General features: G+C 45.7%; 2 protein-coding genes across 12 annotated transcripts in view; one reads left to right on the forward strand and one right to left on the reverse strand.

Moving 5' to 3' along the window:
- The window catches only part of LOC309611006 (uncharacterized protein), a gene marked incomplete at its 5' end in the record, with an annotated part of 253,615 nt that overhangs the window by 120,966 nt on the left and 105,716 nt on the right, over nucleotides 1-26,933 (forward strand). The gene's annotated exons all lie outside the window — the stretch shown is intronic.
- Nucleotides 1-26,933, reverse strand: part of PPP1R12B (protein phosphatase 1 regulatory subunit 12B) — a 206,038-nt gene that overhangs the window by 81,594 nt on the left and 97,511 nt on the right. For 9 of the 11 annotated variants that reach the window (XM_082397274.1, XM_082397271.1, XM_082397265.1 and 6 more), the window contains 4 exons: nucleotides 13,049-13,139; nucleotides 4,048-4,251; nucleotides 1,092-1,281; nucleotides 893-1,005 (listed from right to left, as the gene is read on the reverse strand). In XM_082397274.1, coding sequence (XP_082253400.1) covers nucleotides 893-1,005; nucleotides 1,092-1,281; nucleotides 4,048-4,251; nucleotides 13,049-13,139 — 598 coding nt within the window. Of the gene's footprint in view, nucleotides 1-892; nucleotides 1,006-1,091; nucleotides 1,320-4,047; nucleotides 4,252-13,048; nucleotides 13,140-26,933 lie in introns of those variants that run through there. The other 2 variants (XM_082397278.1, XM_082397266.1) reach the window with 2 other exon arrangements.

Below are 26,933 nucleotides of genomic sequence, written 5' to 3' on the forward strand. Positions count from 1 at the left end.
CTGACGGCCAAGGGCACTGTCACTGCTGCTTTAGCAGCACCTCAGGAGCACCACCTGCAGTCAAAGAGCCAAATGAACCTGGCGGGAAAAGGAGAACCTTTAAGACAGACGGACCTCACTTGGGCTCTGTCAGTAGCTGTCAGCCCGTTTGGTCCTATAATAGTCAAACACTTCCGTCCAGTAGTTTCTAACAGGCGACCGTCATTGTCTCATTTCTTGTCTCACTGAACGGTCCATCTAATTCCAAATGAGTCACTAGTGACCAGGGACCTGATCTTGGCCACTTGACTGCTAAATGCCAGTGACAAGGCTGAGCGAGCAGGGAACAGACCAGAGGGGAAGGAAAGAACTGCGTGTGTGCTCATCATGAGGAGGCGCAGGAGCCCCTGTCTTCATTCAAAACCCAAAGTCAAGCTGTTTTATAGCACTTACTCCTTTTTTTCTCCAAAAGAGTAAACCTGAGTCAGATGAAATTCTGAAATTCTCGAGATTCTGGCAGTGCCCCTGAAATACTTGGTTAGCACCTGCACACACACAATGTTGAGGTGTTGCTGACTCACCACGGGACTCTCAGGGGCCGCTGGGGGGCTGCTAAGTCCGAGTGGCTTATGCACTTGTTGTATTTGTTTGCACGGCTGCTGTAAATTCACCGCTTATTTGCTGCCTGCCTACCGTGTGCTCGGCACTGTCCCAGGCCCTGGGCGTCCCAGCCAGAACCTTCCAAATGAGTCCCACACTAGTGGAGTCTTTCTTCTTCTGCTCTTTTTCTCAGTGATGCTTCCTGACAATCTGCACGATTCATGGCACCGTGTGGAACTCTTCCTTTTGAGCCCGACACACGGCGGGCAGCGCAGGGTAACGCGATATGTCCCAGCACGGACAGCCCACTTACATCCTTCGTCCAGAAGTTGATGCCTGTGCCTCTTCGTCGCTCCTTGGGCCGCCTCCTCTCACGAATGGACAGCCTGTTAGAGGACTGATCACCCAAATCTGCTTCTTCGCCCTCTGGTCAGAGAGAAAACAAAGCATGGATCTTAAGAACCTGGGGCACGCGCACTGGAGGAGGGTGCGGTTTCTGAAGCTCGACCTACCGTTTTTGTCCATTTCCTTTGCCCCTGCAGGGCTGGCGGGGGGCTCTGAACTCTCTGAATCAGGGGCTGAAGACCTACCCGTCCGGAGCAGGTAGGAACTGGTGTAGAGGGAGGGTCTCGGGGCAGGAGGTGACACTGGTGTCGTGGGTTTGTCTGGCTGAGCCGGACACCTCAGGCGACGATTCACAGGCTGGAACAATCCACATGATGAGATGTCAGAGGTCAAGTCTAACCAAAGGGTAAGGACAGCACATTTATTAAAAATGGGCTTTTCTATATCAAGAGGCTTATAAGTAGTTAATTAGCCAGACAGGAAAGAGTTCTGGACGCCTACTCTGAAGATGCTACAGGCTGATAGCAGTCCAGGAAAGTTCTTCCTAAACTGATCAAAGGGCACTAGGGGGCACCAACCTTGGTAATAAAAATTCCTTTGATTTTGCAACGCAAATAGGAAGGATGATGGCCTTTTTAAGACGGCGCACTGAAAGGTAAGGTTTACACAGGAAAAGAAAAAGCTCAGGAATATGAAGAAACAATGTAGGAGTTATCTGAAAACAGACCAAATCTGAGCTTTCTACCAACTTGCCATAACTAGGCTTATTGACACTTCTGAAAAATTCCCACTTTCTGAGACTTCCCTGGCGGCCCAGCGGTTAAGACCACGTGCTTCTACTGCAGCGGGCACAGGTTTGACCCCTAGTTGGGGAACTAAGATCCCGCATGCCACACCCCCACCCCCAAAATAAATTAAAATTAAAAAAAAAAATTCCCACTTTCCCTTTTGAACTTCTTTTTCCCTTGAGAGTTAGGACAGACAGAGCTTGACAATAAACCTTAATGTGGGGCTTCCCTGGTGGCGCGGTGGTTGAGAGTCTGCCTGCCAATGCAGGGGACACAGGTTCGAGCCCTGGTCTGGGAAGATCCCACATGCCGCAAAGCAACTGGGCCCTTGAGCCACAACTACTGAGCCTGCGCGTCTGGAGCCTGCGCTCCACAACAGGAGAGGCCGCGATGGTGAGAGGCCCGCGCACCGCGATGAAGAGTGGCCCCCGCTCGCTGCAACTGGAGGAAGCCCTCGCACAGAGACGAGGACCCAGCACGGCCAAAAGTAAATAAATTTAAAAAAAAAGAAAATCTTAATGTGGTTTGTTGAACATGCAGAGATAAAGAAATTCTTACTACATGCAGAGATTGTATAAATTTTTGTTTATAAATTATAGAGACAGAAGCAATAAAATATAGTCAGCTTGGGAGTCTGATAGAACTTGGCTCAAATTCCAGCTTGAATGAGCTGTGTGACCTGAAGTAAGTGACTTGAGTTTTGATCTCTGCTTCCTCATGTATAAAACAGGGATAATAATATCTTCCTCAGAGAGGGCTGTGAGGATTAAATGAGAATGTATGTTACGTGCTTAGAACGGTCCCTAGTATGTAATAAGTACTCAAAAAATAGCCGATAAAACAATGAAATAAACAACAGAACCTCAGTTAGTTTATGCAGCCTAGCCATTCAAAGTTACAGCAAGAAGACTTCTTTCTCCTGTAATTATGGTGACCATAAAGTTTATCATCCCAACTGGGACATTTCTGAGAGTGAAAAGGAATGGTATGGATAATTACCCAGAGATAAAAGGTGTCACTGGAACAATCTTAGGTAAACCAGGAGTTACGATCACCTTAAATATAACCCTGTAACTTTGACTACCAACTGCAATTGAGAAATGGAACGTAAGTCAAAACGTCTACCCCAAAGTGACAGCCTGTGGCTGAGAATAAGGGCGCTCTGTAAGCGCTTGGGTCTGCGGAAGGTGGTAGAACAACACACTAGTGGTGAGGAGGGCAAGCTGTGGGGCCAACGCCTCGCTCCACCTCTGCTTTTGTTTTTGTTTTTTCCAGTAAAATCTTTTATTTTATAATACTGTACCATCAAATTAAAATTCAAAATAAGCGTTCATCCAATTACCTAAATGCTTATTATACATACGTATATATTCGGTTGGAAAGGGAGAGAGAAAAGAGGAATTTGGCGGCTTTTCAGCACATCATCGTCATCGCAGTAGTTAAGGTTTGGTGAACACCTGACGTGTCAAGCACTGTACGCGTATTACCTCACAAGGAGCGCCCTCTATTAGAAGCTCTGTTTTTACAAACTAGGAAACTATGTAAAACAAGGTTAAATAAATTACCCAAAGCCATACAGCTAGTTAGTAAGGATACTGCGGTTTGAACCCAAACAGTCTAACACCAGGACATACACAGACAGGCAGACACACACACAAATCAATATTATTATTATTTTGGTCGCGTGGCTTGTGGGATCTTAGTCCCCCGACGAGGTATCGAACCTGGGCGGCCAGCAGTGAAGGTGCCAATTCCTAACCACTGGACCGCCAGGGAAGTCCTTGACGTCTTCTTAGCCGTGCAAAATGCTGGGCAAGTTACTTAACCTCTCTGTCACTCCACTGACTCATAGTTTAAGAAGGAATAATAATACTTACCTCAGAGGGTTGTTGTGAGGACTAAACAATTTAATACACATATTGAAGTTGTTAAAATAGTGCCTGGCATAAACTAAACAATAAATGCTTATAGTTCTATTTGCATTTTTTTTATACCAAGATCTCTCTTTTCAGAATAGAAAGACACATTTAGTTAACCAAGCGTATGGTGGTAATCATTTCACAACATGTACGCACATCAAATCATGTTGCAACATTACATGTCCATTACATCTCAATAAAACTGGGAAAAAGCGCATTAGTTAACTCCCAGAGGAAAGAACGGATCACTTCAGGACGAACATTCTCTGAATTCTTTCAATCACACAGGTCTGCCAACTGAAGATGGACATAAATAGCGTGTTCTACGAGGCGTCCCCTGCAGAGTAGGGCAGTTCCGGAATCATCAGCGAGGAAGAGGCTCCCCCAGCCACCTGCTTCCAGCACAGAGAGCTCACCTGGTCCCCCAGGCTCCGGTCCCAGGGCCGCCGGCTGTCCCCAGCTTCCTCTGCAGGGGCAGCTAGGGGCTCACGCTTCTGGGCGCTGCCCTCAGGCCCTCTGGGGCCCGCGGGCTTCGGCCTGGGCTGTTCCTGAGCCTGGCGCTCTGCCCTCGACCGGCTGAACGTCCTTTCTGCTTCCTGGAGATCCGTCAGGGTTACACCCTGGGAAAATACCACAAGGTCAGAGAGGTTTCACCCTAACCATGGAATAACTCCCCGTGAACGAGCAGGGAAACTCCGCAAAGATCTAATGGTACCAAATTCCAAAAGAAGCTCCCGAAATGTGTGAGGCCGCTTCAAGCAATACACGCGGAAAACAGACACCTCAGTATGCAGAGGCCCCAGGCCTGAGCCCAGGTACACTTCAAACACGATACTTGAGCGTTTCCTGCTTGAGTTCCAGAAACAGGTCAGCACTGAGGCCTGCCCGCTGCTTCCACACTCATGGTTCTCACATCTCCACCTGGACGCTCCCGACCCCCCAAGAGCATGCAGTCACCAACAGAGACCGTCCAGCAGATACAAGGAAAACTTAAGTTTACGCACAGAAAGAAGAACCAGGCTCAAAATGGTGAAAATTCAGAGCCAGGCTAGAACCACTACCAAAACCAAAAACCAAACCCACACAAACAAACAAAAAACCACCCCTGAGGGAGCTGCCAAGATGCCAGAGCAGGAAGACCCTGAGCTCACCTCTTCCCAGGGCACAGCAGGATAACGATGCACAGAGCAACTATTGACCAGGGGCGACCAGAAGAGATCTGCTACAACTAAAGACGTAACGAAAGAACCACAACAAGACGGGGAGGAGGGGCGACCCGCAAATGGGAGAATACTTACAACTGTGGAGGTTCTCCCCAAGGAGCGAGGGGTCTGAGCCCCAGCCTGGGGGTCCTGCGCTGGGGAAGACAAGCCCCCAGAACGTCTGGCTCTGAAGGCCAGCAGTGCTTCCTTTCAGGAGTCCCAGAGGGCTGTGTGGGGATGGAGACCCCACTCTTACAGGGCACACACAAAATCTCACATGCTCCACAACCCAGGGCAGAAGCAGTAATTTCAAAGGAGCCTGGGTCAGACCCACATGCTGATCTTGGAGAGTCTCCCGGAGAGGCAGGCCTGTGATGCTGGGGACACAGACGCTGGCAGCAGCCACTCTGGGGAGCTGGTTCAACCGCAAGGACACTGGTGCAGGCAGGCACCATCGTGGAATCCTCCCTCTAGCTTATTACCCTCAGGACCCAGACCCGCTCATAGCCAACAGAACACAGGCACCAGGAATGGGACGGCCTCAGGCCAAGCAACTAACTAGGCAGGGACACAGCCCCACCCACCAGCAGACAGGCTGCCTTATGACCCCCTGGACACAGCCCTGCCCACCAGAGGGCCCAGGACCCAGCCCCACACACCAGTGCACAGGCACTGGACCCGGGACCACCAGGGACCTACAGCCAGAGACACTGGGACCCAGCTCCTCCAAACGGCGGGCAGACACCAGCCCCAGAAACCCCTGGGCCCTGGCCCTGCCCACCAGTAAGCCTCCTCTAGCCTTCAGACCAGCCTCACACGCCAATGGGTGGACACCACACCAATGGGTGGACACCAGCCCCAGGACAATCACAGCTCCCACAGCCGTGGGAGGACTCAGTCCATCCACCAGCAGGTCAGCACCAGCCCAGGGGCCAGCTGGGCCCCAGCCCTGCCCACCAGCAGGCCAACACAAGCTTCGGAACACCCTGGACCCCACAGCTAGCTGTATCACGAACCAGCCCCAACAGTCAGCAGTCTGACACCAGCTCTGGACCCTGGGGCCCTGCAGCCAGACCCCCAGGACCCGGCTCTGCCCACCAGCAGGCCAGCACTAGCCCCAGGACCTAGCTTCACTCACCAGGGAAGTGGGCGGGCCACAGCCCCACTGACTCTACTCCCAGTGGGCCAGCACTAGCCCTGGGGCGCCCCTGGGTTCCACAGCCAGCCACCTCATGACCTGGCCACGCCAACCAGCAGCCAGCAGCCTCCACACAAGGCAGGGCCTGGCAACCAACCAGCCCACCCACATAGCCCACCACAACAGAATGATCCATGCAGCCCACAGAGGGGGCACCCCTAGAGCATACAGCTCTGGTGACCAGAGAGGAGCGCACTGCTGGGATGTATAGGACGCCTCCTACAGAAGGCCACTTTTCCCCAAGGTCAAGAAATGTAACCAACCTACCAGATATATGGAAACACAAACAGCAAGTTAGGCAAAATGAGGTGACAGAAGAGCATGTTCCAAATGAAAGAACAAGATAAAACCGCAGAAGAACAACTAAGTGAAGCGGAGATAGGCAATCTACCTGAGAAAAAGTTCAAGGTTATGATCGTAAAGATGATCAAAGCACTTCAGAAAGAATGAACAGAGTGAGAAGTTGTTAAGTTTTTAACAAAGAGTTGGAAAATACAAAGAACAACCAAACAGAGATGAAGAATACAATAACTGACATGAAAAATGCACTAGAAGGAATCAACAGTATACTAAATGATACAGAGGAACAGACCAGTGAGCTGTAAGACAGAATAGTGGAGATCACTGCCACCGAACAGAAAAAATATATATATATAAATAAATGAGGACACTTTAAGAGACCTCTAAGATGACATCAAATGCACTAACAGTCACATCATAGAGGTCCCAAAAGGAGAAGAGAGAGAGAGAGAAAGGGTCACAGAACGTATTTGAAGACATAACAGTTGAAAACTTCCCTAACCTGGGAAGGGAAACAGACATCCAGGTCTAGGAAGCACAGAGTCCCAAACAGGATCAACCCAAAGAGGACCACAGCAAGACATATTGGAATTAAAATGGCAAAAGTTAAAGATAGAATATTAAAAGCAGCAAGGGAAAAGCAGCACGTTATATACAAGGGAACTCCCATAAAGTTATCGGCTGACTTTTCACCAGAAACTCTGCAGGCCAGAAGGGAGTGGCACAATATAATTAGACTGATGAAAAGGAAAAGCCTACAACCAAGAATGCTCTACCCAGCAAGGCTCTCATTCAGAGATGATGGAGAAAGCAAAAGTTTTACACACAAAGCAAAAGCTAAAAGAGTTCAGCACCAACAAACCAGCTTTATAAGAAATGTTAAAGGTATTTCTCTAAGCAAAAGAAAGGAAAAAGAAAAAAAAAGAAAACAAAAAAAGATCACAACTAGAAACATGAAAATTATGAAAGGAAAAATCTCATTGGTAAAGGCAAATATACAGTAAAGGTAGTAAATCAACCAAGTACAAAGCTACTAGAAAGGTTAAAAGACAAAGTAGTAAAATCAACTATATCCACAATAAGCAGTTAAGGGATACACAAAATGAAAGGATATAAAATATGATGTCAAAAACAGCAATCATGGGGGGAGAGAAGGAAAAATGCAGGGTTATTAAAATGTTATTTGAAATTAAAGAGATCAGCGACTTGAAATAATCGTGTGTGTGTGTGTGTGTGTGTGTATGTATATATATATATACATACACACACACACACACACACAGATATTGCTATATGCAAACTTCATGGTAATTACAAACCAAAAAATCTGTAACAGATACATACACATAAAAGGGAAAGAAATCCAAACATAACACTAAAGAGAGCCATCAAATCACAAGGGAAGAGAACAAAAGAGGAAAAGAACAAAAAAAGGACTAAAAAAAAATCCCAAAAGAGTAACAAAATGGCAATAAGTACATACATATCAATAACTACTTTATATGAAATGGATTAAATGCTGCAATTAAAAGATGGAGTGGCTGAAAGGATACAAAAACAAGACCCATATATTGGGGTTGGCCAAAAAGTTCATTCGGTTTTTCTGTACAATGTTATGGAAAAGCCCGAACGAACTTTTTGGCCAACCCAATATATGCTGCCTACAAGAGACACACTTCAGATCTAAAGACACACACAGACTGAAAGTGAGGGAATGGAAAAAAGTATTCCATACAAATGGAAATGAAAAGAAAGCTGGGTAGCAATACTTATGACAGAAAAATAGACTTTAAAATAGAGACTGTTGGGACTTCCCTGGTGGCACAGTGGTTAAGAATCCACCTGCCAGTGTGGGAGACATGTGTTCGATCCCTGGTCTGGGAAGATCCCACATGCCGTGGAGCAACTAATCCCATGTGCCACAACTACCGAGCCTGTGCTCTAGAGCCCACGTGCCACAACTACTGAGCCCACGTGTTGCAACTACTGAAGCCCATGCACCTAGAGCCTGTGCTCCACAATAAGAAAAGCCACCGCAATGAGAAGCCCACGCACTGCAACGAAGAGTAGCCCCCGCTCGCCGCAACTAGAGAAAGCCTGTGCACAGCAACGAAGACCCAACACAGCCAGAAATACATAAATAAATAAATAATAAAAATAAAATAAAATAAAGACTGTTACAAGAGACAAAGAAGGACAGTACATAATAATCAAGGGATGAATCCAAGAAGATATAACAATTGAAAATATATTTGCACCCAACACAGGAGCACCTAAATGAATAAAACAAATATTAATAGACATAAAGGGAGAAATCAACAGTAACACAAAAATAGTAGGGGACTTTAACACCCCACTTACATCAATGGACAGATCATCCACACAAAAAATCAGTAAGGAAACTCTGGCCTTAAATGACACATTAGACCAGATGGACTTAATAGCTATATAGAGAGACTATTCCATCCAAAAGCAGCAGAATACACATTCTTTTCAAATGCATATTCTCCAGGATACATCTGTGCTATATCATGAAACAAGTCGCAGTACATTTAAGAAGGCTGCAATCATATCAAGCATCTTTTCCAACCACAAGGTTATGAGACTAGAAATCAACTACAAGAATAAAAACCACAGAAAACACAAATATGTGTGGGCTAAACAAAATGCTACTAAACAATCAATGGATCACTGCAAAAATCAAAGAAGAATTCAAAATACACCTGGAGACAAATGAAATGAAAACACAGTGTTCCAAGATCTTCGGGATGCTGCAAAGCAATTCTAAGAGGGAAGTCTATAGCAATACAGCCCTCTCAGGAAACAAGAAAAATCTCAAATAAACAACCTAACCTTAACCTAAAGGAATTAGAAGGAGAAGAATAAACAAAACCCAAAGTTAGCAGAATTTCTCCTAGGAGAACACATAGGCAGAACACTCTTTGACATAAATCACAGCAATATTTTTTTTGGATCTGTCTCCTACGGCAAGGAAACAAAAACAAAAATAAGCAAATGGGACCTAATGAAACTTAAAAGCTTTTGCACAGTAAATGAAACCATCAACAAAACGAAAAGACAGATGGGAAAGACTGAATGGGAGAAAATATTTGCAAATGATATGACCAATAAGGGGTTAATCTCCAAAATATATAAACAGCTCATACAACTCAATATCAAAAAAACAAACAAGCCAATTTAAAAATGGGCCGAAGACCTGAATAGACATTTTTCCAAAGAAGACATACAGATGGCCAACAGGTACATGAAAAGGTGCTCCACATCACTCATCACCAGGGAAATGCAAATCAAAACCACAATGAGATGTCACCTCACACCTGTCAGAATGGCTGTCATCAGAAAGACCATAAATGACAAATGTTGGTGAGACTGCAGAGAAAAGGGAACCCTAGTACACTGTTGATGGGAGTGTACACTGGTGCAGCCACTGTGGAAAACAGTATAGAGGATCCTCAGTAAACTAAACATAGAACTCCCATATGATCCAGCAATTCCACTCCTGGGCATATATCTGAAAAAACCAAAAACACTAATTTGAAAAGACACATGCACCCCAATATTCACAGCAGCATTATTTACAACTGCCAAGATATGGAAGCCATCTAGCTGTCTATCAACAGATGCATGGATACAGAAGACGTGAGACACACACACACACACACACACACACACACACACATACACACACACACACACACACACACACACACACTCCACATATGCATACATACATATATGGAGTATTAGCCATTGGCATGAAATTTGCCATTTGCAACAACATGGATGGACCTGGACTGTATCATGCTGAGTGAAAAAAGTCAGAGGACAAGTACTGTATGATATCACTTCTATGTGGAATCTAAAAAATAAAATAAAATAGTGAATATAACAAAAAAGACACAGACTCACAGATACAGAGAAAAAACCAGTGGTTGCCAGAGGGAGAGGGAAGGGGGAGGGAAATACTGGGGCAGGGGATCAAGAGGTACAACTTATTATGCATAAAATAAGCTACAAGGATATATTTACAACACAGGGAGTACAGCCAATATTTTATAACTATAAAAGGCATATAATCTTAAAAATTTTATTCAGTATGATGTACACCTGAAGCTAACAATGTTGTAAACCAACTATACCTCCATTTTAAAAAATTTTTAAAAAACCCCGCAAGCCCTGAACTAGCTTTTCTCTAACATACTTTTGTAACTGTAGGAATCACACAGAGACATTCTACCAATTAAAATTTTCCCCAGGCTCATAGGAGCAGTAGTACAGAAGAAAAGGAAATAATGAGGAGACATCTGCAGGAGAAGGGGGAAAAGGGTTAGGAAGAGAGTGAGCTGATTCTAACTCAAGTAGTCATATGCTCACGTCCTCAGAAGAGGGAAGTTGCAAAGCCGGAAGGTAACTATTAGCTAATTTGTTCACTCATTCTCTTAATAAAAAGTTACTGCGTTTCTAAGCACTGGAACTACAAAGACAAATCAAACGATTCCTGTACTCAAGAACCATAATCTAATGGAAAAGACATAAGAAAACAGATGAGTATAATGGAAAGTAAGTATTAAGACAGAAACATATGATCCAGCCTATTCTACTTCTGGGTCTATACTCAAAAGAACTAAAAGCAGGGTCTGATGAGATATTTGCACACCCACGTTCACAGCAAGACTGTTCACAGCAGCCAAAAGGTGGAAGCAACCTAAGTGTCCATCAACGGATGATGGATGAACAAAATGTGGTCTAAACATACAACAAAATATTATTCAGCCTTATAAAGGAAGGAAATTCTGACATGTGCTACCACATGGATGAACCCTGAAGACATTACACTGAGTGAAACAAGCCAGTCACAAAAAAGACAAAAACTGTGTGATTCCACTCACGTGAGCTACCTAGAGTCAAGGTCATAGAGATAAAAAGTAGAACGGTGGTTGCCAGAAGCTGTGGGGAGAGAGGGAGCTGTTTAACGGGTAGCGAGGTTCAGTCTGGGGAGACGAAAGCTCTTCTGGAGATGGATGGCGCTGATGACCGCACAATAATGTGAGCGCACTTAACGCCGATGAATCGTATGCTTAAAAATGGCTAAAAGATTAAGTTGTATGTTACGTATAGTCTGCCACAATAAACCAAACCGAAACAAACAAATGCTTGTCTGGCCCTCGTGGGGGTCACATCCTCTGGGGAAACAAACCACCATCAAGCACAGGCAGTAACAGCTGTGGCAATGACTGCACAGGACGGCACCTGCCCGACCCTGGAGGGCACTTCGGGGGCTACGCGTAAGGTCCCGCTCTCGGTCCTCAGCTCCCCTGCGTGGCGTCTGTAGCATCTGAAGCTGCGGGGCGTCCCCTCTTCCCTGGGGCCTGCCTTCCGCTCCCTCGTGGACCATCTCCTGGCTGATCCCTCAGCCCTCTGGCCGCTCCTCAGCTCTGCTGCCCGGCCCATCCTCCTCTGCTTCCCTGACGCCCAGTCACAGCCTCCCTCAACTGTTGCTGCCACACGCCTGTCATCTCCAGCTCAGCCAAGGAACAGCTTCCCACGGGCCTCCAGGCTTCACAGACCACTCGCAGCAGTTCTCTGCATGGCGACTTTTGCAAAAATATAATGTAGATCATGTCTTCCTTGCTTCAAAGCTTCCCTGAGGGACTCTCCTTTTTTCTTTTTATAATATCATTATTGAAACATAATCCACATATCATAAAATCCACCCTTTTGAAGAGTACAATTCGCTGTTTTCTAGTATATTCACAGAACTGTGCAAAATCCCCATCTAATTTCAGGACATTTCATCACCACAGAAAGAAAGAAACCCCACACCCTTAGTGGTCACTTCCCCTTCCTCCCTCTCTCCAGCCCCCAGCAAATACTAATCCACTTTCTATTTCTCTGGATTTGCCTATTCTGGACATTTTCATACAAATGGAATCATGCCAGGTTTCTTTCATGCAGCATAACTTTTGCTTAAGGTTCATCCACATTGCAGCATTAGCATGCATCAGGACTTCATTTCTTTTTATTCCCAAATCAATGGAAATTTGTGAGGGTTTTTTCCAGTTTTGTTAGCTGCTTCATTTATTTGGTCTGTGCAATGGCCCCACTTGGGCCCACTGCCCAACACTCGCTGGGGCGCCACCAGTCCCAGAACGCTGACCTTGACGCGCCGGGAGCCCAGGGCTCAGCCCTCCAGCGAACCTGCACTCTCCACACGTAATTCTGGTCTATACAGCAAGTTAACTCTGACCAGAGATGACACTGAATTTGGGTTTCCGGCTCCTGTGAATAACGTTGTTATAAATATCTGTGTAGGGCTTTTCTGTAGAAGCCTGCTTTATTTCTCTTGAGTACACACCCAGGAGTAGCATGGCTGGGTCCCATGGTAACTCTATGGTTAACACTCTGAGATTGTGCCAGACTGTCCTCCTGCAGGAATTAAGGTGTGGGCCTTAAGCACACGTGGAATGACTAGTCTTAGGGAGGGAAGGAGAGAAACCTGTCCTGCGCCTGAAGAACAGAAGCGAGAGGGGGTATATGTAGCTATGAATTCATTTGATTCTATGTAGTGTAAGATTTAACAGGAAAGCTTTCACTACAATGGCTGGAATAAGGCACACGTTTTATCATTGTTTAATTGTACTTCCAGTGGAAAGGCAGACAGACAAAAAAGGACTTAAACACGGAGGTCACACTCACTTGGGTAGACCTTCGAGTCTGCCGAGCTTGTCTGGAGCGCGCTTTCCGTAACGACTCTGCTTCCTCATCCCGTACAGGAGTCAGATATGACCTGCGGGGAAGAAGAGTCACACCAGAGGTAAGGCCCTGGGGGACAGCAGGTGCGTCTGCACACCGAGGGGATTTCTGTGAGCTAAGATGAAGTCAGGCCGACTCAACCCGACAGCCTATGGGTGAACATTACATAAGCCAAGACATTATCTGTAAACGTATTAGTGTTCATGCAGAATCACACCATCTGTAACTGTAAAATGAGAATTTTCTTTCCTCTTTCCCATCCTTAGACTTTTTATTTATTTATTTTATTTATTTATTTCACACTCTGGCTAGCAGTGATGACAGTCGTTTCCCTGCTTCGCTCCTGCCTTCAGAGAGACAGCTTCTGGCTAAGACACTGCAGACGCTGCTCCTCAAGTGAAGGCAACTCCTTCCCCGCCCATGGGAGTGGGCTAGGAGGGGCTTGTTGTTATTTGTTTCGTTTTTTAATCATTAGTGTGCAAACTTCATCATAGGCTTTTCTTCCCTGTATACTGAGATTATCATTTCTTTCTTCTGTTAATATGGAGAATTACACTGAACAATTTTTGAATGATAAAACCACCCTAAATGCTTGGGATAAGCTCAACTTCATCATGATGTATCATCATTCATATAGACTTACTTTTTATATAGATTCAGTATTATTTACTTTAGGATTCCTCCATCTGTGTTCATGCAAGAAACTGGCCTGTAATTTTCCCTTAGAATAACCCAGCCAGTCTTGAAATTAAAGTATGAAAGTTGGGAAGTGTTTTCTCCTTGTCTATTTTCTTTGAGAATCTGTGTAAGACTGGGGTCATTTCCTCCTTAAATAATTGGAAGGGTTCACCAACAGACCCATCTGGGTTTAGAGTGTTCTTTATGGGAAGGTTTTAAATAAGGGTTTCAATTTCTTTAATAGAATTAGGCCTATTCAGATTTTCTGTTTTCGTAATATTTGTTTTTCAAGGAATCTTATCTATATTTTCATATTCAGTACCACAAAATGGTTCATAATATCCTAATAATACATTTTAATTGTCACTGTAATACAAGCATATCTCAGAGATACTGCAAGGTCAGTTCCAGACCACCACAATAAAGTGGGTCTTGCAATAAAGTCAGTCATGTGAAATTTTTGGTTGTCCAGTACATATAAAAATTATGTTTACGCTATACTGTAGTAAGTGTGCAACAGCATATCTTAAAAAAACAAGGTACATACTTTAATTTAAAAATATTGTTAAAAACGCTAGCCATCATCAGAGCCTTCAGCAAGCTGTAATCTTTTTGCTGGTGGAGGGTCTTGCCTTGATGTTGCTGGCGGCTCACTGGTCAGGATGGCGGTTGCTGAGGGCTGGGGTGGCCGTGGCGATGTCTTGGAAGAAGACAGCAGTGACGTTTGCCTCATTGACTGACTCTTCCCTTCATGAACGATTTCTCTGTAGCCTGCGATGTTGGCTGATACCATTTTACCCACAGTAGAACTTCTTTCAAGACTGGAGTCAATCCCCTCAAATCCTGCCCCTGCTTTATCAACTAAGTTATGTAATATTCTAAATCCTTTGCTGTCATCTTAATAACCTTCACAGTATCTTCACCAGGAGTAGAGTCCATTGCAAAAAACCACTTTCTTTTTTTCTTTAAATTTTATTTTTTTAATTGGAGTATAGTTGATTTACGTGTGTTAGTTTCAAGTGTATAGCAAAGTGATTCAGTTATACATATACATATATCTATTCTTTTTCTGCTTCTTTTCCCTTATACGTTATTACCAAATATTGAGTTGAGTTCCCTGTGCTACACAGTAGTCCTTATTGTTTATGTTTTATGGGTAGTAGTACGTACATGTTGATCCCAAACTCCTAATTTACTCCTACCCTTCCCCTTCGGTAACCATAAGTTTGTTTTCTATGTCTGTGAGTCTATTTCTGTTTTGTATATAAGTTCATTTGTATCTTTTATTTATTTATTTATTTTTAAGATTCCACATACAAGTGATATCATATGGTATTTGTCTTTGTCTAGCTTACTTCACCTAGTATGATAATCTCTAGGTCCATCCATGTTGCTGCGAATGGCATTATTTCATTCTTTTTTTTATGGCTGAGTGATACCCCATTGTCTATCTGTACCACATCCTCTTTATCCATTCATCTGTCGATGGACATTTAGGTTGCTTCTACGTCTTCGCTACTGTAACTAGCGCTGCTATGAATAAGAAACCACTTTCTTTGGTCACCCATAAGAAGCAACTCCTCATCCTTCAAGTTGTATCATGAGATTGCAGCAATTCAGTCACATCTTCAGGCCCCCATTTCTAATTCTATTTCTCTTGCTTTCTCCACCAAATCTGCAGTTACCTCCTCCACTGGAGTCTTGAACCCTTCGAAGTCATCCATGAGGGTTGGAATCTACTTCTTCCAAACTCCTGTTAAGGTGGATATTCTGATCTCTTCCCATGAATCAAAAATGTTCTTAATGGCATCTAGAATGGTGATTCCTTTCCAGAGGGTTTTCAATTGACTTTGCCCAGATCCATCAGAGGAGTCACCATCTACGGCAGCTATAGCCTGATGAAATGTATTTCTTTTTTTCTTTTTTCATAAATTTATTTATTTATTTTTGGCTGCACTGGGTCTTCGTTGCTGCGCATGGGCTTTTCTCTAGTTGCAGTGAGCGGGGGCTACTCTTCATTGCGGAGCACAGGCTTCTCATTGCGGTGGCTTCTCTTTGTTGCAGAGCATGGGCTCTAGGCGCATGGGCTTCAGTAGTTGTGGCAAAAGGGCTCAGTAGTTTTGGCTCGCAGGCTCCAGAGCACAGGCTCAGTAGTTGTGGCACACAGGCTTAGTTGTTCCGCAGCATGTGGGATCTTCCTGGACCAGGGATCGAACCCGTGTCGCCTGCATTGGCAGGCGGATTCTTATCCATTGCACCGCTAGCGAAGTCCCCGAAATGTATTTCTTAAACAATAAGGCTTGAAAGTTACTCCTTGATCCACAGGCTGCAGGACGGATGTTGTGTTTGCAGGCATGAAAACAACATGAGTCTCATTGTCCATCTCTATCAGAGCTCTTGGGTGACACCAGGTGCACTGTCAACGAGCAGTAATATTTTGAATCTTTTTTTTTTCCGAGCAGTAGGTCTCAACAGTGGGCTTAAAATATTCAGTAAACCATGTGGTAAACAGGTGTGCTGTCATCCAGGCTTTGTTGTTCCATTTACAGAGCACAGGCAGAGCAGACGTAGCATAATTCTTAAGGGCCCTAGGATTTTCGGAACGGTAAATGAGCACTGGCTTCAACTGAAAGTCACCAGCTGCATTAGCCCCTAAGGAGAGAGTCAGCCTGTCCTTTGAAGCCAGGCACTGACGTCCCCTCTCTAACTATGGAAGTCCTGGATGGCATCTTCTTCCAATAGAAGGCTGTTTAACCTACACTGAAAATCTGTTGTTTAGTGCAGCCACTTTCATGAATTATCTTAGCTGGATCTTCTGGGTAACTTGCTGCAGCTTCTACATCAGCACCTGTTGCTTCACCTTGCACTTTTATGTTATTGAGAATGCATCTTTCCTTAAACCTCATGAATCAACCTCTGCCAAGCTTCAAGTTTTTCTTCTGCAGCTTCCCCACCGCTTTCAGCCTTCATGGAACTGAAGAGAGTTAGGGCCTTGCTCTGAATGAGGCTTTGTTGTTTCTGGTTTGATCTTCTATCCAGACCACTCAGACTTTCTCCATATCAGCGATAAGGCTGTTTCGCTTTCTTATCATTTGTGTGTTCACTGAAGTAGCACTTTTAATTTCCTTCAAGAACTTTTCTTTTGCATTTCCAGCTTGGCTAACTCTTTGGTGCAAGAGGCCCAGCTTTAGGCCTATCTTGGCTTTCCACGTGCCTTCCTCACTAAGGGTAATAATTTCTAGTTTTTGATTTAAAGTGAGAGATGTGCAACTCTTCCTTTCACTTGAATACTTAGAGACCCTCGTAGGGTTATTAATTGGCCTAATTTCAGTATTGTTGTGTCTCAGGGAATAGGGAAGCCCAAGGAGAGGGAGAGGGACTGGGGAACTGCTGCTGGGTAGAGCAGTAAAAGTACAGCATTTGTTGATTAAGTTTGTGGTTTCATATGGGTGTGGTGTGTGGCACCCCAAACAATTACAATAGTAACATCAAATATCACTGATCACAGATATCATAATAATGAAAAAGTTTGAAATATTGTGAGAATAACCAAATGTGACACAGAGACATGAAGTGACCAGATGCTGTTGGAAAAATGGCGCCGAGAGACTTGTTCGACACAGGCTGCCACCAACCTTCAATTTGTGAACAACGCAGTATCTGGAAGCGATAATGTGAAGCACAATAAAATTAGGTCTACTTGTACCTATAGCAACGATTCTCAAATTGTTTGGTCTGAGGACCCTTTTATATTTTAAAAAATTATTGAGGATCCCCAAACAGCTTTTGTTTATGTGGGGTATATCTATTAATATTTACCTTATTAGGCAGTAAAGTTGAGAAATTAAACGTGTTTATTAATTCATCTGAAAATGATAGCCCTATTACATGTTAACATCAATAACTTATCTTTTATGAAAAATAACTAAATTTTCTAAAAAAAATTTAGTAAGAGTGGCATTATTTTACATTTTTGTAAATTTCTTTAATGGTGGCTTAATAGAAGACAGCCCGATTCTCATATACATTTTTGTATTCGATATGCTGCAATATGTTGTTTTAGTTAAAATATATAAAAAATACCCAGTCCTGCACAGATATGTAGTTGGAAAAGCAAGGGGTATTAGAATAGCTTTTTCAGATAATTGTGGACAGTCTTCTTTGATCCTACAGTCAAACACAAGTGGTACTTTCTTCAAGGTTAGTCGCAATGTGGAATCTAAAATGACGTTAACAGAATTTTCATATTCTGTTATGCCGAAATCCAGTGGTCTATCTTGTACTTTGGATGGAATGTCTTACCCAGGCGTGTCTTTGGTAAAATCTCCCAAATGGTGACACATTTCATTATGCAATAGTAATTTTAAAAATCACATTCTTCAACATACGGTTTAAGCTCCTTAACATCAGTCTTGGCAATGATTTTTTGGATTTGACACGAAAAACAAAAATGAACAAGTGGGACTTCATCAAACTTTTTGCTTCTGCACAGCAAAGAAAATCAGCAACAAAACAATAAGGCAACCTACTGAATGGGAGAAAATATTTGCAAGTCATATATCTGATAAGGGGTTAATAGCCAAACTAGATAAAGAACTCATACAACTCAAAAGAAAACAAACAACCTGATTAAAAAATGGACAGAGGATCTGAACAGACTTTTTCCAAAGAAGGTATACAGATGGACAACAGGCACATGAAAAGATGCTCAACATCACCAATCATCAGGGAAATGCAAATCAGAACCACAGTGAGATGTCACCTCACACCTGTCTAAATGGCTATTAGATAAGAAATAACAAGTGCTGGTGAGGGCGTGGAGAAAAGGGAGCCCTCATGCACTGCTGGTGGGAATGTAAATTGGTGCAGCCACTCTGGAAAACAGTATGGAGGTTCCTCGAAAAATTAAAAATAGAACTACCATATGATCCAGCAGTCCCACTTCTGGGTGTTTATCTGAAGGAAACCAAATCGCAGTCTCGATCTGTACTAAATCTGTACCCCAATGTTCACAGCAGGACTATTCACAATTGCCAAGATACGGAAACAACCTAAGTGTTTACTGACAGATGAATGGATAAAGAAAATGTGGCGTATGTACGTGTGTGTATACACACACACACACCCGCGCGCGTGTGCACATGTACATACCTAATGGAATATTATTCAGTCATAAAAAAGAGGAAATCTTGGGTTTCCCTGGTGGCGCAGTGGTTGAGAATCTGCCTGCTAATGCAGGGGACATGGGTTCGAGCCCTGGTCTGGGAAGATCCCACATGCCACGGAGCAACTGGGCCCGTGAGCCACAACTACTGAGCCTGCGCGTCTGGAGCCTGTGCTCCGCAACAAGAGAGGCCACGACAGTGAGAGGCCCGCGCACTGCGATGAACAGTGGCCCCCGCTTGCCGCAACTGGAGAAAGCCCTCGCGCAGAAACGAAGACTCAACACAGCCAAAAATAAATAAATAAATAAATAAAAAGCCAGGCATTTTTAAAAAAAAAAAAAAAAAGAGGAAATCTTGCCATTTGCAACAACATGGATGGGTCTTGAGGGCATTATGCTAAGAGAAACAGAGAAAGACAAATACTGTACGATCTCATTTGTATGTGGAATCTAAAAAACTGAATTCATAGGTACAGAGAACAGACTGGTGGTTGCCAGAGGTGGGGGGGTGGACGAAGTGGGTGGAGGTGGTCAAAAGGTACAAACTTCCAGTTATAAGATAAATAAGTCCTGGGAATGTATGCACAACAAGGTGACTACAGTTAACAACACTAATGTATTCGAAAGCTGCTAAGAAAGCAGATCTTAAAAGTGCTCATCGCAAGGAAAATATGTGTGGTGATAGATGTTAACTAAATTTATTGTGGTGATCATTTTGTAATACGCTTATCAAATCATTATGTTGTATACCAAAAAAGATTGTTTTATTTCAATTATATCAATAAAAAATAATAAAAGTTAAAAAAAAAAACCCCACATTCTCTAATATTATCTTTGGTCTCAGAACAGTCTTTCCACATTGGGAAGCAGTCAACAGTATCACCCACAGTGACAGGTACAAGTTTTCCAAAGTTCTAATTTCTGCTTTAAATGTTACAATTGGCAACCAGCACTCAGAATGACAGGTTCGCTTTGTTCATTTTCAGGAGAATGTCGGCCACACGCCTACCTCTGAATAACCGGTCTGAGCGGCCACTTTTCAGGAAGAAGTGGTGCCCAGGAGAAGCAGCCAGCCCTCACCTCTCCTTCTCCAACTACAGGTACACTTCTATTACAACTCGCTGGCCACCCTCCTATTATTTACTACACTTTTCCTGTATTTTCTATTCTCCTCTCTCTCTGGGTTTCATTCTGGGTGTTTTCCACTGTCCAATCTAATTAGTTCACAAATCCTCTCTTCAGCTGCTTTACTACAATTGAATTTCTTAATTTGTTATTTTATTTTTCAGTTCTAGCATTTCCATCTTTCCAAAGAGAGGGCAGTTCTCCATTGAAATTCTCTATCTTGTCTTCTATTTTCTTGAACATATTAACCATAATTTACTATGATTATTTTAAAGTCCACATCTGATAACAATCAATATCTGGGTCTGTTCCTAGTGTCTGTATTTTCTCTTAGTCTTTTGTAAATCAGTCTTATTATGCAGTATGTCTGGTAATTTTTGAATTAATGCCAGAATTTGTAATGAAACAATGTAGTAATAACTTGCAGCTCTGGAAGATGTCGTCATCCTCCAGAGAGGATAGTCTTTTCTCTGGCTTAGTTAGGCTAAGAAACTGGTTCTCAAACTTTCATTGCATCAGAATCGCTTGGAAGGCTTGTGAAATACAAATCTCATGAGGCTCTCCCCTCAGAAGCCCTGATTTAGCAGGTGTGGAGGGGGTCTGGGAATCTGCATTTCTGATTAGTTCTCAGGTGATGCTGCTGATGTGGAGACCACACTGTGAAAACCATGGGGTAAGCAAACCCCCTTCACCCACTTTGAGACTGAGCCGCCTGGAAGCTGGGCTTCAGTCTTTACAGAGCTGGCCATGTCTGGCAAGCCCCTCCTGCTAGAAGGCAGCCCTTCGATGGTCCCAGGGGAAGTCTGGGGTGTCCACTGGGGCCCCTGTTTCTGAACTCTAATTTCCGTTCCCTAAGCACTGGGAGACGGCTGGAAACCTCACCCAGCTTCTCAGCCTTGTAGCCACTGCCTCACTGGTCAGCCAGCACCTTGGGGGACAAGCACAGCCGGGTGCTGGGCTCGCCTCCTATGCTTTCCTTCTCTCTGGGATCTGGGTCCCTCAAGTCCTCACTTCCTTACCATCTCTCCAATGCCTTCAAAGACTTTTTTTTCTTATGTTTATCCAGCTTTTCTGGTTATTCTCAGTAGGAGGGTTTGTCTATTACAAGATATGCCATAGCCTGAAACAGAAGTTCTCAACCAGGCTATATGTTAAGAGATTTTTTTCCTCCACGTGGATTAGTAAACTGGAATTGCCATACATGTCTCAATCCACTGTGAGTTCGGTATGTGTGCCTCTTTCCTTAATAGATTCCTCTTCTCTGGGTGAAGTGGAAAAACCTGAGTCCCCAGACTTGCAAAGCTGCGGACCAGCCCTGGAGTCGGTGAGCACACCGAGGACGAACCGCTCAGGCAATGCTGCCCGGCTCACCAGCCAGCGTCCTCACGCACCACCTCCGCCTGCAAACACGCAGCACCCACTGCACCGCTTCCTGACTGCCGTCTCTTCTCTGCGCCCTAGACAGACGCCACAGTGAGGGCGCGAGCTTCCGCCTGGCCGATCGCACTGCCTGCTCCGGCGAGTTGTACGGAATGAGAGAGATGGAGCTGGCAAAAACAGGTCTGGGGGTGAAATCGAGGGCCTTTTGCCTCACTTGGAGTCTTAAATATTTGAAATCATACATGCTTTTTCCGGAAAAAAATTAGAAAACAGATCAACATGTGAAAATAAAAATAAACTGAATTCTACCACATGCAGATAAGCCCATCTTTATTCTACTACACGTACGCCTGGATTTTTATCTATGTGTGTCTATTCTATACCTATATATAGTATATTATAGTCCATTTTTAATGAGTATTATGTATATTACTTTGTAACCTGTGTCAATATATGAAACTTTTACTAAGTTGTAAGAAAAGAAATCTATAAAAACCAAACCCAGAAAACCCCAGTACTTGAGTTTTAAAGGTTTTTGAGGAGGGAAGGAACATTTTCATTCACTTTCGCTTACCCAGGTATGGATTCCAAATTCACAGAAGTGATGCACCTTAACATACGGTTTCCTGGGGGACACACTGCGTCTTCAGTAGAGCCTGAGCCCTTGTACCTTCTAAACCCAGACAGGGGAGCAAACTGTAGTCCTGGAGCCAAACCTGGCTGCCACATCCTGTAAATCAAGTTTTACCAACGACAGCAGCAGAGTTTAATATTTGCAATGGAGACAAAATGGCCTGCAAAACCTAAAATGTATGTTATCTGGCCATTTACAGACAAAACTTGGCAACGCCCGTGCCAGACCACACCCACAGCCAGCACACCATCTGGGCCTCGTGAACCTGTGCATCACGTGGCTCTTCACCGCCCTGAAAAGACGATGGTCTCGGCCCACAAGGTCCTGCGACGGAAGCACAGTGGCAGCTGTGGCTTCACAGCTATCCCTGCTCTGGCCTCCAGATAAAACTAGGCTAACATCCGCAATGCAGTGACAGAGGAAGGGATTCGATGCTGAAGTCTTCTAATTACCACGCCTGTCTACGCTGTTTCTGTCTACTCTGTTTCCTACTCCTGTTTCCTAGAGGGCAGGAAGCATTTTTCTTTGTATTTGCTATGACTCTGAGATTACATGATCAGTGGAATTCAAACACTTAGCAGAGAATTTAAGCATGACTACACAAAAATAATTTGTTCTCTGCCTCTCAAGTTCACAGTGCTCCTTTACATACTATACAACGGCTAATTTTATCTCAAGAAGCTGTGCAAAATGCCTAGAGCAAATCATCAATGAACATCAAGAAAACCATCATCATAATAATAAAAGACCTCGACTATCTCCTGACAAGTACAGTGTGGTGATAAAGTACCCTGACATGGGAATCAGACCGCCTGGGTTTGAACCCTGGCTCCTCAACTTCCTTGCTAGGTGATCTCGGATAAAACGTTTAAGCACTCTAAACCCAAGTTTCTTACGCAGCAAAGGTATCAGCAGCTGCAATAGGTATGAGCAGAAATCAGCAGGGCTGCTGTGAGGACCGGACGGCCTGGCTGTTGCTCTCGCATCACCACCGCTCCTGCTGCACTGTTTCCATCCTCACGTTAATAGCTCCGCGTGGCGATTTGGGAAAGAAAGAAAGGTGCTAGAATATCCATCCCACCTGGTCTAATAAAGAGCTCCCCTTAATTATTTTTCCCAGAAATGGATAATTCATTGGGAAGCGGTCTTAATGCCCATGAAAATATTCTCCATGCAGGTTTGAAGGGCTAAGTAAAATAAAGCTACTTGAAGTAGAAGAATGAAAGGAAAATAACCAAGAAGATTTCCAGGGAGAGTACAAAGCTGTTTTCCCCAGAATGATGAGAGAATAATCTCTCATCCAGAGCCCACTAACAGGAAACTGGTGTTTGGAATAGCTTTAGGGAGTCCTACATTTAAAATCTGTGAAGACAGAATGGTACTTAACGGTTAACTTCAAACGGGGCAGGAACCAAGTTGAGAGTATGTCTTTACAGCACTCGGGATGCTGCGGTCATTAATTACAGAATGCCTACTGGTCCTCTACCAGGGCCTGTCATTCCTTGGACTACATCCTGTGAATGAGGTTGCACAGGCACAGGTACATTTCAGAGAGGTGAGAAGGAACTTCCTAAAGATCAACCTGGAAGCACGCAGGGACAGCTACGGGGCAGGGGGATGAGCCAGAGAAGAACAGAGCACGGACCTGTGGCTAAAGATGTTATGAGTTCGAGGAGCCACATGATCTAACTTCAAGACTTCAGGTAGAGAGGATAAAATCATTCCTGTTTTACGGAAGAGCTGACCGAGGCCCAAGGAAACACTGAAGCGCCCACCCAGGGTCACAGCGCTGGCAGGTGAGACCTAAAGGGAGCAGGACCAGCCGCCCGGCCCCAGCACCACACGAAAACGGGCTCTTCACCTAGTGCCACGGCACCCCAGCTGTGTGGATTCGTGCAGCAAGACATTCATTTTTCCAAATCTAGCAACATCAGGAGGGGGGTACTGTCTTATGTTAGGCTTCTCTTAGTGTCCCCTGATATTTTCCAAAAGTCTGCCATCAGCAACACTCCATCTTGGAAAAGGATGCTTTCGTATCTCCAGAGGTTGCCGTTCACATGCAGTACGGCCATCCCGGACAAGCCGGAAGGGACAGGTGACAAGAGAGACCGAATTCTCCTGCAGAGGACGCAGCCCCCACGGCGGCCAGGCGTTAGTGCAGGTTTTCCTTGCCGTTTCTAACTAGGAACGGTGTTCCTGGGTTCTAGTGTCAGCTTAGCCATTAACTAACAAGAAAGGCTCTTTCTTGCCTTTTAGGGTCAGAGGGAAGGGAGTGGTTTGGTTTATTTGTTTATACCCTTGTCCTGAAGAGGACCTGGGAGCTAAAGGAAATGCATACCTGCAGCAATACTTTAAACAGATGAAGAAATATGCGGGAAAGGAAAAGAATGGCCAGATACAGCTAGAGTTCTGGGTGGCCGCCAGAAGTCAGGCGCCGCTGTACACATGGTGTCAGGAAGCTCCGCAGGGAGATCCAGGCGGGAAGCAGAAACCCGAGCGATGCAGGAGGCGGCAGAGCAGCTCAGGAGGGTCCTGGGAGGAGAAGAGGAGGAAGCCCAGGAAGCCCCAGGTGCCTGCCGAGGCGGAAGGGCTGGAAGAGCACAGAGCAGGGGCGGCGGGGAAGGACAGAGGGGCAGGGAAGACTGGAACCAGAGGCCGTGGAAGACACAGGTTCCAGAAGGCAGTGGCCCACGACCAAGTGCACGGAGAGTCCGCGGTGGAGGCGCCGGACGGGCGAGGGGGCAGGGCTCCGATTCGGCAGGCTGGAGAGGGAGCAGGAGGTGGGGGACAGAGTGGGGTCAGAGCCCTCCCTCGAGAGCGACAGGGAGAGTGGGGTGAGGCGGAGGCCCGGAAAGGAGGGGCTCTATGAGAAGGTGGGAGGACAGGCACGAGGGCAGGTGCGCCTCCGTCCCCGTCACCAGTGAGCTCTTGGTGCTCCTTCTGGGAAGCACTGTGCGCCCCGGCTCTGGGATCCTCCCCAAGGGAAACTCCCTACGCCCAGCACAGAATGCTGGACCAGCCTGATGGCCGCCAAGACGATGCCTCAGTTGGTTTCCAAAAGCCCGGATTCCCCATTCGGATTCCAGAGAGGACGGAAAGCTTTCAATTTACTTTGCTTTCAGAAGTGGTTTCTCCCAAGACAGATACTTCCTTCAAAAAACAAAACATCAAGAGAGCCTAACCCCTGTGCCCACAGTGCCAGCTGACGGTATCGCACGGCCCAGGGGAGACCGGCTTCTCGGACACGGACCGGTGGGGTCAGAGCACGTGGGCTGTGAAGTCCCAAAGACCTGGTTTTGAATCCTGGCTTTGCCACTTACTGGCTCTGTGACTGTGGGCAGGGCCCGTCATCTGAGCCTTAATTTTCTTATATGTATTAAAGAAAATAGTATTATTCGTCTCACAAATCTATGAGGATTAAATGCATCTAGGGAGTACTGGCGTACGGTAAGCATTCAGAACGCTAATTCTCTAACCCAGTCTACACCTTTCGCATGTCTGAGGCCACCTGAGATGCCGCCACGGCCTCCCGTCTCACAGGGCCCGCCTCCTCCTCCGAGCGCGCAGTACGCCACCTACACAGTCTGCCCTTGAGGGTCCACCCCCCACGCGGCCTCGTGGTTTCCGAGGCGCGTACCCGGCGCCCTCAGTCTCGAGGGCACAAGGCAGGCAGGCCTCTCTCGTGTCGCACCTGCAGTCCTCGCACAGCACTGAACGCGCGAGCGGCAGGACAGCCACCTCCTAACTCCACACGGAGCGATTCAGAAGCTAAAAGGCAACCTCAACGCACAAGCTGTGCACTCAGCTGGAGAGCAAACCAGGGCTCTTGCCTGGCAGCCCGGGGGGCTGCCGCCTGTGCCTGCTGCTCTCACGTGAAGGAACGCCACCTGCGGGGACACACCTTCTCTGCCTACACTAGAACACCTGAAGTGGAATGGGGTTGGCGTGCTTACCCGCACCCCGAGCCAAACACAGGACGGGGTCTTGGGGAGCCAGCCTTCTGCGAAGTGGGTCAACAGGCGTGCCTCTGCTGCCCCCCTCTGGACACCAGGATCACTACACAGCGGCTTGTTCATCCCCACCCATTTACCCGACACCTTGCTGAGTAGTGGGCTCTGCGGTATGAAGAAAACCCAGCAGAAAGAGCACTTCCCAGAGCTCCCGATGCAGGGGTGTCAGCTGGACCAGCCCTAAGGACAGGGCCACAGAAGAACACCGGCAAGAGGACCCCGGCTTCAGCCTGGGGCTGGGGGAACGGGAAGGCGGCAGGGGGGTGAATCTCAGGAGCTCTTACGGTACGAACAGAACTCTGCTCAGCAGAGAAGGTGACAGAAGGCTGTCCCAGAAAGAAGGGTCAGCGCGGACATCAAACACGTTCAGGGAACACAAAGTGGCACGATCGCCAAAGACACACAATACAGGAGAGGAGAGGAGGAGCAGGGAGAGAACAGTCCAGTTCTGGCAGGCTGGGCAGATGGTCCAACGAGCAGTCTCCCCATGGGGCTGCGATGACGGCCAGCCGCAGGGGCGCCTAAATGCCTGACTCAGCCCCATTTTGAACTGTCTACGATCTGGTCCTCTGAGCAACCAAGATCAATGAGGAAACTTCTTACACGTATGGGAAAACATTTATTACCATTAAGATTCAACCTGATTGGGACTTCCCTGGTGGTGCAGTGGTTGAGAATCCGCCTGCCAATGCAGGGGACACGGGTTCGAGCCCTGGTCCGGGAAGATCCCACATGCCGCGGAGCAACTAAGCCCGTGCGCCACAACTCCTGAGCCTGAGCTCTAGAGCCCATAAGCCACAACTACTGAGCACCCGTTCCACAACTACTGAAGCCCTC

Source organism: Balaenoptera borealis (genome assembly GCF_965194805.1).
Source record: "Balaenoptera borealis genome assembly, chromosome: 1".
NCBI classification, from domain to species: Eukaryota; Metazoa; Chordata; class Mammalia; order Artiodactyla; family Balaenopteridae; genus Balaenoptera; species Balaenoptera borealis.